This window comes from Hypanus sabinus, chromosome 6 (genome assembly GCF_030144855.1).
Source record: "Hypanus sabinus isolate sHypSab1 chromosome 6, sHypSab1.hap1, whole genome shotgun sequence".
Classification (NCBI taxonomy): Eukaryota; Metazoa; Chordata; class Chondrichthyes; order Myliobatiformes; family Dasyatidae; genus Hypanus; species Hypanus sabinus.
This window is the reverse complement of record NC_082711.1, coordinates 97325867-97339584: the sequence shown is the minus strand read 5'-3', so window position 1 is coordinate 97339584 and position 13718 is coordinate 97325867. Positions and strand designations below refer to the sequence as shown.

The following is a 13718-nucleotide window of genomic DNA, read 5'->3' as shown; positions in this document are numbered from 1 at the left end:
TGAGGGCAATAAAGAGGGAGAGCTAAAAGTTCTAGTTCATTTGGAATCAAAACTGGGAACAAAAAGGATTGAGGTGCTGCAGTGGAATTTCAGGTCTCAGGAGCAAGATAAAAGCTTAACCCTGAAGGCAGTAAACTCTGGATTAATCTCATTTCCACAGCAAAATGAATTGTAGCACGAGACAAGTTAATGCATGACAGGGGAAGTCGTGTTGAGAGAGGACTTCAGGCTTGGGCAAACAGAACATTTTTTTCAATGATGATATAGCATTTTGAAATATAGTAAGAATGAGGACTATAGTTATGGGTCTTTGCAAGGCATGGACAGTTTGCTTATGCAGACAAATGAATGCAGAAGAAATTTATTGTAAAGAAGTGGGAGATTAATGAGGACATAATATACTGTAAATCAAACTGTACTTTTTACAACGCACCACACACAAAATGCTGATGAACTCAGCAGATCAGGCAGCATCTGAAACAATGACGGTCGATGTTTTGGGCTGAGAGCCTTTATCAGGACTGAGAAGCAAGACGCCAGAATAAAAAGGTGGGCAATGGGGAAGAAGAATAGATAGAAGATGATAGCTGAAGCCAAGTGGGTGGAAAAAGGTAAACAGCTAGAGAAGAAGGAATCTAATACGAGAGGAGAGTGGACCATAGGAGAAAGGGAAGGAGGCAGGGGCCCAAGGGAAAGTAACAGACAGGTAAGAAGAGGTAAAAGGTCAGAGTGAGGACTAGAAAAAAGGGAAGGAGGGGGAGAGAAATAAATACCGGAAGGAGAAATTGATATTTATGCATCAGGTTGGAGACGACTGAGATGGAATATACGGTGTTGCTCCTGAGGGTGGCCTCATCTTGGCACAAGAGGAGGTCATGGACTAACATGTAAGAATGGGAATGGGAATCAGATTCTTCACCTATCACCTTCCAGCTAGCCTCCTTCCCCACCCTCCCACCTTTTTAATCTGAGGTCTTCCCCCTTCCTTTTCAATCCTGAAGAAGGTCATGGCCCAAAACATGGACTGTTTGTTTATTTCCTAGATGCTGCCTGACCTGCTGAGTTTCTCCAGCATTTTGAATGTGTTGCATTGGATTTCCGGCCTCTGCAGAATTTCTTGTGTTTCTACTTTTACAAATATGTGAAATGGGAACAAGAGTGGACTATAAGACTCTTCGAGCTTGCTTTCCTATTTGTTTAGGTTATAGCGTATTTTCTACAACTCTCTGAAGTAGAAAATTCCTTTGAGAGAATAATATCCTCCACAATTCCATCTTAAATGACTGATATCCTTGAAATTGTGCTCCTAGTTCTTGGGGAGCACTCTCAGAAACTTGTATTCACAGATGGCAGGAGAAGCAAGGAAACCTGCAATAGATAGTGCTATCATGATGCAGCTCTATAAAACTCTGGTTAGGCCACACTTGGAGTACTGTGTCCAGTTCTGGTCACCTCACTATAGGAAGGATGTGGAAGCATTGGAAAGGGTACAGAGGAGATTTACCAGGATGCTGCCTGGTTTAGAGAGTATGCATTATGATCAGAGATTAAGGGAGCTAGGGCTTTACTCTTTGGAGAGAAGGAGAATGAGGGGAGACATGATAGAGGTGGACAAGATATTAAGAGGAATAGATAGAGTGGACAGCCAGCGCCTCTTCCCCAGGGCACCACTACTCAACACAAGAGGACGTGGCTTTAAGGTAAGGGGTGGGAAGTTCTAGGGGGATATTAGAGGAAGGTTTTTTACTCAGAGAGTGGTTGGTGTGTGGAATGTATTGCCTGAGACAGTGGTGGAGGGAGATACACTATTGAAATTTAAGAGAATCCTAGGCAGGTATATGGAGGAATTTAAGGTGGGGGGTTATATGGGAGGCAGGGTTTGTGGGCCGAAGGGCCTGTACTGTCCTGTACTATTCTATGTTCTATTTTTAAAAAAATGGTTGTCACTACCCCAAACCAGGTTAAGTGGCATCCCACAGATTCTAAAAATATTGCATACTTTGTGTAGGAACAAAAATAAAATCCATAATAATTCCTTAGGCTACTCGATAACTGTCCGGTGACTTCAGAGTGGGAGAATCATTTGAAGATGTTAATTTAGTTGATTTGTTGAGAAAGCCCATGAGCTCCTTGCATTCTCGGGAAGTAAAGAGAATGCTGAGGTTTAAGAAGATTGCACTCATTAGGGTAAAGAATCCGTGTTTATCATTCGAGAATGATTTTTGAATAGAGAACAGTTTTGTCAGATATGAATAGTAGCCAGTAGTTCCGCGGAAGTTAATAGTTCAGTCAAATTTGAGAATGAATGGCTAAAGTAATTAGCTGCCATAAACCTTCATGTTGGAATCTTGTAAACATAATGGAGCAGTAATAAGAGGCATAGTAGGGAAAAGAAGTGTCAAGGATGTGTGGACTGAGTCAGGAGCTGAAACAACGAGAGCAATGAAAGACCAAAGGTTGAATAGTTTGGTCTTCAAAACTGCAATTATAGATTAAAGATGGGGTTTTCTTCAGGGGCAAATGGAGTTAGAAGGGTAAATGGAAATCTGGATAAAGTAAACAGATGTTGAGTAAATGGCCTCATGGGAAAATGAACTTGGAGAAGGTTTGAAAGAAATGGTGGCCAGTCCGTCAGTCACAGAGTGATAGAGTTGTAGAGCACATAGTCTCTTTGGATCAGTGAATCTGTATCAACTTTTTTGCCACCCCATTCATAGGTATTAGGTTTATATCCTTCTAAGCCTTGTCTATCCAGGTGCTTGCCAAAATACCTTTTAAATATAGTGATTCTGAGTGATTTCTCCACCTCCTCTGGCAGAGCATTCTATGTAAAAAAAAACCCTCCGATTGCCTTTAAAACTCCTCCTTTTCCCCACCTAAACCCTTATCCTCCTGTTTTTGATACCCCCTTCAATTGACAACATATTCTGATCGCCCTATCTGGTTCTCTGATAATTTTATTAAACTTCTATCAGGTTACCTCTCAGCCTCCTTCACTACATGGAAAATATACCTGAATTCTCCAGTTTCTCCCTATGACAAAAGTTCTTCAATCCAGGCAATATCTGGGTGAATCTCCTCTACAATTTCTCTAGCACAGCCCCATCTTCCTTTCACTGCAGTGATCAGAATGGTACACAATCAGAATCAGGTTTAATACGACTGCTTGTCTTCAGGCTTTACTGTTCAATGTTCCAAGCTCAGTTTAACCAGTGTTTGTAAAGTTGCAACATAACCTCCCAAATTTTATATTCTGTGCGACATAACCTCCCTATTTTTATATTTATTTATTGGGTCCTGTAACCATATGGAGGATGTAACATATTATGTTTCCTCGTTCAGATGATGATACGATCTTGATGATACGATCCAAGCCAATGCTTGGATGAGAGTTATTGTCACATTGTTTATCTGATTCTGATCAAACAGGATGTTTGTTATGATGAGGCTGTTATTCAAGTACTAAAATAATCTATTACAATTTATTTAACAAGCTTAATTTTTCCCCCCCAGCAGTTTAAGTCTGTGACTAATTGACATCCTTGTAAATTCAATAACTTAAAGCTGTTAAACCGTTTCCATTCACAATAGACCAGGAGCTCAGTCCATGGAGAAGCAGAGTATTGCTGACAATGCTTGATTTCCATGTTAGCTGCACATAATGTGGGCTGTAAAAGCATTCTGTGGCATTGGAAGGAGTTAATTATTTTAACATGTATTTCCTGGAATGGAGAATTTTTTTGAAGTAAACGCTAGCTTTATAACCAGCAATGATTTTCTTTCTGTTGGTGATCACCTATCCTTTTCTTATTTTCTTTTCACTTTAGGGTCATTTCATTTTTTCCTAAATGTCAGCCAACTTTTTGATTGTGTGTGAAGGTAAGGTGAATGGCTTGGAAAGAATGCTTTAGTTGTTGGTACCATTAACAACTACATCTGTTTGCTTGATCCTTGTTCTCCTTTGGTTCTTCTTCTTTATATTCACTATCTAGCTCCATATTTAGGACAAATATCTGCTCAATACATCGGTTGATTTGGACATTTTCCACATAGGCCTTTGGGACTTTAAACATGTCAACAACAGTAAATTAATAGTGAAGTGTTTGGTACTTCTAACTTATGACTAAATGCCACTTGGTGCACTGAGTTGAATTATCCCCATGTTCAAAATTTTAACAATAGGCTGCTACAAGTTTGAGAGTGTGGTGAACTATGTGCCTGTCGGGACACGCCCCTGCTGACTGCTCCTGTGGCTCCTCCCACAGGCCCCTGTATAAAGGAGATCTGCGGCCTGACGCTCGGCCTCAGTCTCCAAGACATTGTATGATAGACACTCACTCCTGGTTCCTTCTTCCAGTCAATAAAAGCCGATATCTCGCCTTACGTCTCAGTGTGAGTTATTGATGGTGCATCAGAGAGGATTACAATCAAGGTTTGAATGCTAGTTATACTGGCATGAAGTGTGAAATTTGTCAGCACAGCATTAACTCTCGGTTGATCGAGTGAAATAGTAAAATAAATTGGATGCTCCTTTATTATGTTAAACATGATGCTGGAGAATAGCGAACTTCGATGTGAGGTCAATATTTAGTAAACCCCCCCCCACCCCCACTTCCCCAAATCATTTCCACCATGATTTTAATTGGAACTTTGCAAAGCCTGTCCATTTTTCCAAGCCAAAACTGTAGAAATGCTCTGAATTGTGTTCTTTTAAGAAGAATGTCAAGGACGAGGGAATCAACTAAGAAATGCTAATAGTTCTGACCTTCAAGACTAGTGATCCAGAGGTATACAAGAAGTGCAACAGAAGGCTACTTTAAGGGCAAGAAAATAATTCTGATTGCAGTTAGAGATGGAATTGGATGTACCATATATTTCAGAATATAAGCCGACCCGGAGTATAAGCCTGTCCCCCATTTTCAAGGTTAAAAAGTGCCTTTATCATGTTACCTTTGTATAAGCCGACCCCTTTTGTAGAGATTTTTGATTTAACCAGAAAAGATCACAAGATCTCACATGCCGGTACTCAGCTTTGCCGGATCCAGAACCGGGAAATTTTGTGAACCAGTACCTGCTAAGAAAAGAGGCCTGAACATTGTAGAGCGTTTTAAGCGAATTCTTAATAAATAAATCAGGGAGGGAAATCTTCAATGAGGTCTCCAATGGTAAAGAATCCTCAGAATTGTAACCCCCGCGAAACTATTTAGCGCCCATCGTAATCTCGTTAAGACATAACATGGGGTGGTGGGATCAGTACGTCTACTCATTATTGAGTTTGTGACCACCATGTACAAAAGTTGAAAACGAATGCGATATGATGCTGGCTTCAGGCTAAAGGAACTAATAATTCTGCAGCTGCTAAGAAGTTTAGTGTAAATGAGAGAGAGAGAGTGGAGAAAGGCAGAGAACACGCTGAGGGAAATACCAAAGACAAAATGTGCAAACTGCGGGAAAACATGCCAGTGGCCAGAACTGGAAGAAAAAGTTTTAGAGTGGGTGAATCACCAGCGATCGTCAGGATACATTGTTACCAGAGAAATGATTGGATGAAAAACACCGTGAGGTCAGCAAAAATTTCAACGCTATGCGAAGTTGGTGCACCCGATTTATGAATAGACACGATCTTGTGTTGAGACAAAAAACAAAGATTGCTCAGAAAATTTCTGCGGGGTGTTGTTTACGTTCAAGAAAGCTGCTGGATGGACGAAGCCGGTTGCTTGAAGTGCGTTAAAAAGGTGCGGCGTCGACGTCCCGAAGGTTTCAGGAAAGAAAAGTCGCTACTTGCCTGGGACGTCTTCAAAGCGCACTTGTCAGGTGAGACAAAAGCAGCATTGAAAGCTAAAAATACGGACATTGCAGGCATCCCCGCTGGTTTGATCTCCGTGCTCCAGCCACTAGATGTGAGTTTAAACAAATCATTCAAAGAATTCATGTGATGACAGTGGAACAAATTTGACTCAAAAACAGCCAATAAATACGACCTGTCTTCTGTGTATTCGTTTTTCCAAAGTTGGCACCCTGTGTATAAGCCGACTCCCTAATTTTAGGACCAAAATTTAGGGCCAAATTTTTGGTTTATACACCGGAATTTACGGTACGTCAACTCTGGCAAGGTTTGCAGACCATTACTTTCTACAAAGTGAAACTTAACATCATGAATGGCTGAGATGCCTCACTCCCAGATGAGTTCAATGCCTTTTATGCATGCTTTGAAAGGGAGAGTAAAACTACAGCTGTGTGAATACGTTGTGATCTCAGTTTTGGACGCCAACATCAAAACATCTTTCAAGAAGGTGTACCCTCGCAAGGCATCAGGCCCTGATACTGCAACTGAAAACCTGTGCTAGCCAACTGGACAAGGACATCTTCAATTGCTCACCACTGCAGTCGGAGGTTTTTTTGATCTGCTTCAAAATGGCGACAATCTACCAGTGCTCAAGGAGAGCAGGGTGAGCTGCCTCAACAGCTATTGCCCAGTTACCCTCACATCTACTGTGATGAAGTATTTGGAGAGGTTGGTCGTGGCTAGAATCAATTCCTGCCTAAGCAGGGACGTGGACTTGCTGCAATTTGCCTATTGCCTTGAAAGGTCTACAGTGGAAGCTGTGACTTGGCGTCGGATCACCTGGCCATTAATAATACCTACGACAGGCTGCTGTTTATTGACGACAACAGAATCGGACCCTCATTTCTAATCAACAAGCTCCAAAACCTCTCTATCTCCCTCTGGCATTGGGTCCTTGAATTCCTTACTGAAAGACAGCAGTCCGTGTAGGTCAGAAATAACATTTCCTCTTCGCTGACAGTCAACACAGGTGCACTTCAGTGCATGTGTGGCCCACTGCTCTACCCTCTCAACACCCACGCTTGTGGAGATAGGCACAGTTCAAGCAACATCTATAAATTTACCGATGACACACTGTTCTTGGTAAAATTTCAGATGGTCACGAGGAGGCATATAGGAGTGTGATAAATCAGCTGACTGAGTGGTGTCGCTGCGAAACCTTGCACTCAACTTCAGTAAGACTAAGGAATTGATTTTGGACTTTGGGAAGGAGAAGTCGAGGGAACACACACCTTACCAAGGGGTCAGGAGTGGAAAGGATGAGCAGCTTCAAATTCTTGTGTGTCAACATCTCTGAGGATCTTTCCTGGGCCCAACCTGTTGATGCACTTACAAAGAAATCACGAGAGCAACTATATTTCATTAGTAGTTTGAGGCAAATTGGCATGTTACCAAAGAGACTCGTAAATTTCTACAAATGTACTGTGAAGATTATTTTAACTAGTTGCATTACGATCTGGTATGGACAGACTGTGCAAGATCGGAGAAAGCTGCAAAACAGCATCAGGCAGCTCCTTCATGGGCACTAGCCTCCTCAGCTTCGAGGACACAATCAACAGGTGATGCCTGTAAAAAGGCAGCATCCAGCACTAAGGACCCTTATCACCTAGAACATGCCCACTTTTCATTGCTACCATTAAGGAGGTGGTACACCCACTCGACACTCTAGGAACAGCTTCTTTCCCTCTGCCATCAGATTTCTGAATGGACAGTGAACCCATGAACACTACCTCAGTAACTTTCTCCTCTCTTTTGCCTTATTAATTTAATTTTCTTTTGTATATAATATAAATATACTTATTGTAATTTATAGCTTTTATTTTTATGTATTGCAATGAACTTCCGCAAAACAACAATTTTCATGACATATGCCAGTGAAATTAAACCTGATTTTGATTCTGAACAGCTGTGACAAAATAATTACATTAAATATAAGTATCACATTGTGGGAGTGTAAAAACTAAATGAAGATTTCTATTCATGGGTAAAACAAAATAATATAGCTGATTGTGAAAACATTTATAGAATTAATTACATTTAAAATTACAATTGTCAAAAAATAAATGACCAAAATTTACCTTTCTTCCCGGTCTTTAGAGTGAATAAGACCCGTTAACAAGTGCAAAATCCAATTTGCTGCAGTTTCAAGGGGCAGGTTTCGTACCAGCTCCTCAGTTACTGCAGGGATATTCTGTTGCAGCATATGAGAATGGAATTAAAATGTGACCAGCAAAGAAATCTGAGATTGTTTGTGGCTTACATGCATGCAAACAGAAGTGTGTGAACCTAACCTTCCTGTCAGTTAAGTCAGAAGATAGCAGCAGAGTCCTGGAGTCTTTCTCACTTTTGTTGGGAAGGTTTGAAGCCTTAAAAAATATTGATTATATGGACATTAGTTAACACTGATGTAAAGAAAAGATGCTTTTATAATGATTACATCAAAACTGAAAAAGCGCTTTCAGATTTCAGTTCTAAGTTAATGGTGATTCACAAATAGCTAAATTTACAAATACTGTACTTCAGTACCTGAGGACATGAGGTGGTCTGTATTCTGCACATCTCTAAGTTAAAAGCTGATGGACTAAACCAGCATTATATTTTCCATCACATCATTCCTTTGTGGTTGGAAGGACGACTAGTGAATGAAAATCAGAAAATAAACAGCAGATGCTGGGAATTCGAAGTTTAAAAAAAACCCAAAATGCTGGAAATATCAGAAGGTCAAACATGGTCTGGCATGGTAACAAAAAAGAGAAATCATTTCAAATTATTCTAAGAGGAAGGGTCTTTGACCTGAAGTGTCAATTCTTACTTTGCAGATGCTGTGAAAGTAAATTTAAATGTTAGGAGGTATCTCAGTTTAATTGCAAGTGATGTAATTCAATATTTTCAATATTTCAATATTTTCATTTTAATAATTTGAGTTTAATCAAATAAGTACTTCATATTACATTAACAAATTGCTTTTATTTGTTAAAGGTACACTTGAACAATACGGAAGCTTCATCTTCTGGTATTCAAAAGGATGATTTTGCTCATATGAAACAGCTGGCAAAGGAGGCAATTGGAAAAAATGTTCTTATTTACAATCTACTGATTAATTGTACACAGGTAGGATTTTTTTCTCTGTTATGAACTTATTGTTTTGGAAGGGAGTCAGTTTATTTCAAAAAAGCACAGTCAACTTGTTTGCAGTATTTTTCTGTGGGTCAGTGTTGGAGCCGCTTCATTTTATGCTGTAGTTATGTCATTGATTTTGATGATGGAATAGATAGCCTTGTTGCCAAGTTTGCAGATGATGTGCAGATTGGTGGAAGGGCAGATAGTGTTGAGGAAACAGGTAGGCTGCAGAAGGACTTAGACAGATTAGGAGAATGGACAAGAGCTTGGCAAATGAAATGGAATGTTGGAAAATGCATGGCCATGCACTTTGGTAGTAGAAATGAATATGCAGATTATTTTCTAAATGAGACAAAATCCAAAAATCTGAGATGGCAAAGGGACTTGGGAATCCTTCTGCAGAACTCCGTAAAGGTTGACTTGCAGGTAGAGTCGGTGGAGAGCAGGGATGTGATGCTGAGGCTTTATAAGGCACTGGTGAGGCCTCACCTTAAGTATTGTGAACAGTTTTGGGCTCCTCATCTAAGAAAATATGTGCTGGCATTGGAGAGGGTCCAGAAGAGGTTCACAAGGATGATTCTGGGAATTAAAGGGTTATAATATGAGGACCGTTTGATAGTTCTGGGTCTGTACTTACTGGAATTTAGAAGACTGCAGGGGGGATCTAATTGAAATCTTTACAATTTTGAAAGACAGCGTAGATGTGGGAAGGTTGTTTCCCACGATGGGGTGCGATGGGTAATAGGACAAGAGGGTACAGCTTCAGGATACAGGGGTGTCCATTTAAAACAGAGATGTGGAGAAATTTCTTTAGCCATAGGTTGGTGAATTTGTGGAATTTGTTACCATAGGCAGGTGTGAAGGCCAGGTCATTGAATGTATTTAAGGCAGAGGTTGATAGGTTCTTGATTGAACATGGCATCAAAGATTACAGGGAGAAGGCCAGGGAATAGTGCTGAGGAGGAGAATAAAAAATCAGCATGATTGAATGGTGGAACAGACTCATTGCCCAAATGGCCTCATTCTGCTCCTCTCTCTATGTCTTAAGTTCTAAGACTTGGAGTGGAAGAGATTTGCAAATCAAAATGGATGAACCAGCTGTAAACATTGTCATGAGTTAATGTTTCTTTTTTGCATCTTGAATTTGCATACAACTTCACAGGTCCATCATGATATTTTGAGGAATGTCTACTATAAGTCAGGTTACTGCTTTATTTAACGTAAAGTATTAGCAGTTTGTTATCACCTTTTTTGATTGTACACCATGATAGTCATAGACCACAGAGTCAGATAGCATCAAAGCAGTCTGCACTGACTATCAAGCACCCATTTACACTAATCTCATTTTATTCTCCCCATTTTCACATCAACTTCCCCAGTATTCTGCCACACGCCTACACACTAGGGGTGATCTACTATAGACTATTAAGCACCCAACCCACAAGGTGGTATTGGACTTGGGGCTATGAGGTAGCAGCTCTACTTTCTACATAGCTGTGCCAATCGTTATCATGAAGAATTATTCAATGGTTAATTCAAACAATGGTTTCTAATATTAGTAGGTAATAATAACGGTTGTCTCTCGGGGCCCAAGGAAGACTACATTGTGCAGGGTAGCAGTGTTTTTTTACGAGGCCGAGTTGCGAGCTCGACATTAACCCAATATGGATGGAGAGCACGCTCGGGAGCGGTCTGTCACTGGATCGAACTCGGGAACCTCCGTTCTCGAGCCCGGTGCTGACCTCACTGCGCCACCAGCCGACCTTGCACAATGTAACCAGTGCGTGAAAGATATTAAAGTGGAAAAGCCTTGCATAGAGACAATCCCACTCTCTCGGCCTCAGAAGTCAGGATCCAGTGGCATGAAGAACCGTTATGTCTGGCTACTTCCTTGGCTGTATTGGATGACTGCATCTTCTTAAGTGCTGTGCTGCGCCCTACACACTCCACAATATGCTACTGCAACGCCTTCTCAGCTGTTGAACCCCCGGGGTTTCCTCCGTCTGGTCCACTGAAGCAGACTTCGCATGCTGGGTGGAGCAAATTCCTATCTCACCAAGGGTTTCAGACCCGTTGGCTACCCTCACCTGGTTTAGCCGGCCTGTCGAAGCCGTTGCCCGGGGTGTGGCCGCTGTCGCATGCAAACAACTACAAGGAGCCACAGGTGAAAGCTGGGCATTAGTGGGGACCAATAGATGACGAGCTACTCCAAGGAGTGCGACAAGCCCCCCATCTAAAGGTGCTACCCCTCCCATGCACCCCTATTAGTAGGTAGCTAAAACAATATCCTCAACGATGAAGCGCTTTGGCGTGTACTATGGGTGATTATTCAGATTAAAGGAACTAAAATGTTTGTGCCTGCATTTGCAGAGATTTCCTGTTGCCAGTTAAAATTCTGACGAATAGTTCAATTAATAGTTTGGATAATTGAGTGTGCATTGTGATTATATATTGAGCTACAGAACTAACCATGTTTAAACTTGGTATAATGAGTGCTGTAAGTAATCCTGGTTGTGTTCCTCTTTCACAAGCACCTTTTCTTTCTCTCCTGCTTTTCAAGGACATTCACTGTGCATTCCTTAATAATCCTTCAAATACAGCAGTTGCCAGGCAATCAATAGCACAGTTGGTTGATGTGACTTCAGGCTGGGTAATAAAGAATGGAATTCTTGATCTTGGGTAGGTTTTCAGGCAAATGGCTGTTAGTGGATAAGATGAGGAAATTAAAGAAGTACTGAAAATAAAAATTGTACTACTTTTTCTTCGTGTGGGAGATGGGTGAGAGAAAAGGTCTGGGAAAATGGTGAACTGTCAAAAATATTTTACATTAATTTATTCATTTTAAATAAATTGGTGGCAATTTCAAAATCCTCCTATTTTTGTTAGTTACATTAATGATAATTGGGGAATGTCTCTTGTTGGGATTTGAATAATGCCTTTCTTCTCATTCCTAACATCACACACTTGTTTAATTGAACTTTGGGCTCGAGTGAATAAAGCAATTTTTCTGTTCCTACCCCTACCACAGTTCATTTAATTGATTCAGCTGAGAATGCTTCATTTACAAGTGGTTAATTTCTGCCTATAAATTGGTTATCTTGGTCAAACCTTTTGCTTTACAAAACAGAACAGATGTAAGAATTTAACTGCTTTGGTGTGTTTATCTGTTCTTACATGCCAGAGGAGATTAACTTCCGGCACAATTTTACCTCTTTCTCTTGGTTGGTCAGATTTTTCTTTCTGACTTAATTATTTATGAAGGCAAAACTGATCGATGAATTCTAGAAGGAAGAAAACACTTTAATTCAGCTTGTTTTTTTTAGAAATAACAGTAAAATTTTACATCATCAAAATCTTTTGATATGATCTTTTGCGTTTAAGATGGTTGTAGACAATAATATTCAACAAAAAAGCAATTAATTCTGAAGTGTAGAAGCATTGGATAGGATGTTTTCCTACCTTCCAATTGTCAGAAAAATGTCAATTCCATGATCTAAAAAGGCAGTTCTGGAGGAGATAAATAGGTGCTTGTGTGTGCTTCGGAAAGATTTGAATGGAAACATACCAGGTGATTTGTCACTATTTTAAAACATTTTTCTGGATGGGTACATTTTTGACAGGAGGTGATGGTAAGATAAACTTGAACTTGAGAATTTCAAGGTATGCTTGAATGACAATTTAACTTATGCGAATACCCATGAATACAGCAAATGAAACAGCATTACTCTGGGGCCAAGGTGCAAAACATAGTACCAACAGTTATAGTCATACAGAATGCATGAACTCATCTTGGGCTTCCAGCTGGGTACAGGTGTTGATTTTAACCGATGTTTTGATGATAAACTCTGCTGACTTCATCAGGGATGATGCCTTACCATGTCTAGTCTGGTGGTTATATATACTCAACTCCTGTTGTTGGTTCCTCTTCATTGGTTAGTCCTCAACCAATCAGGTTTCCACTCCTCCATCTTGTTTAAAATCATATTCCAGTTCTTACTTAGAACGAGACCTTTATCTTTGTTAAAATTCTTATTCTCTAGTTTTAGTTTATTGGTTTCCTTCACCAGGCAGTCCTAAAAGCCATTAGCGCAGCACAGTAGTTTTGTGCCGTTGAAGTCAATCTTGTGGTCATTGGAATTGCAATATTCTGCTACCAATGATTTTTTTCAAGGTAACCCAAACAGATACACTTCCTATGCTCCTTGATGCAGTTTCCACTGTGTACCCATCTGGCTGATATATGCTGCATCACATTCACATGGAATTCTGTAAACACCAGCCATTCTGAGTTCCATGTCATCTTTGACTTCTGCAGTTCTGGTGAAGGTACTCCCACAATGGTACTGGATAGGGAATTTCAGACAGTCTTTATCATGATAGTATTTCCAATTCGGCATACTGAGTGATTTGGATGGGAACCTGCCTGAAGTATTCCGATTTCCCTGAAGCCCTTATCCTTAAAGGTGGATATCATGGCTATGTGAGTAGTCCAGAAGAATAGCTTCAATGCATTTTCTAGGTGGCACTTATTGCACCAATAATGTTGGAGTCAATGAATATTCAGGTTTCTCAAATGATATTAGAGTCACACTTGTCCAGACAACTGGTTGTAGATGGTTGAAAGGATTTGAGATGTCAGATAGTGGATCATTTGCTGCACAATACATAGCCTCTAACATGTACTTGTCGTCATGATATTTATGTGGCTACACCAAACGAGTTTGTGGTCAGTGGTAACTCCCAGGACAGTGGG

General features: G+C 40.4%; 1 protein-coding gene across 7 annotated transcripts in view; it reads left to right on the top strand.

Annotated features, from left to right (window-relative positions):
• The window catches only part of crppa (CDP-L-ribitol pyrophosphorylase A), a 316111-nt gene that overhangs the window by 104712 nt on the left and 197681 nt on the right, over window positions 1–13718 (top strand). For all 7 annotated transcript variants that reach the window (XR_009512723.1, XR_009512724.1, XR_009512725.1 and 4 more), the window contains exon 9: window positions 8825–8956. Coding sequence is in view for 4 of the 7 variants with exons in the window: in XM_059972642.1 (XP_059828625.1) it covers window positions 8825–8956 (132 nt within the window). In the remaining 3 variants the exon portion in view is untranslated. The remainder of the gene's footprint in view (window positions 1–8824; window positions 8957–13718) is intronic.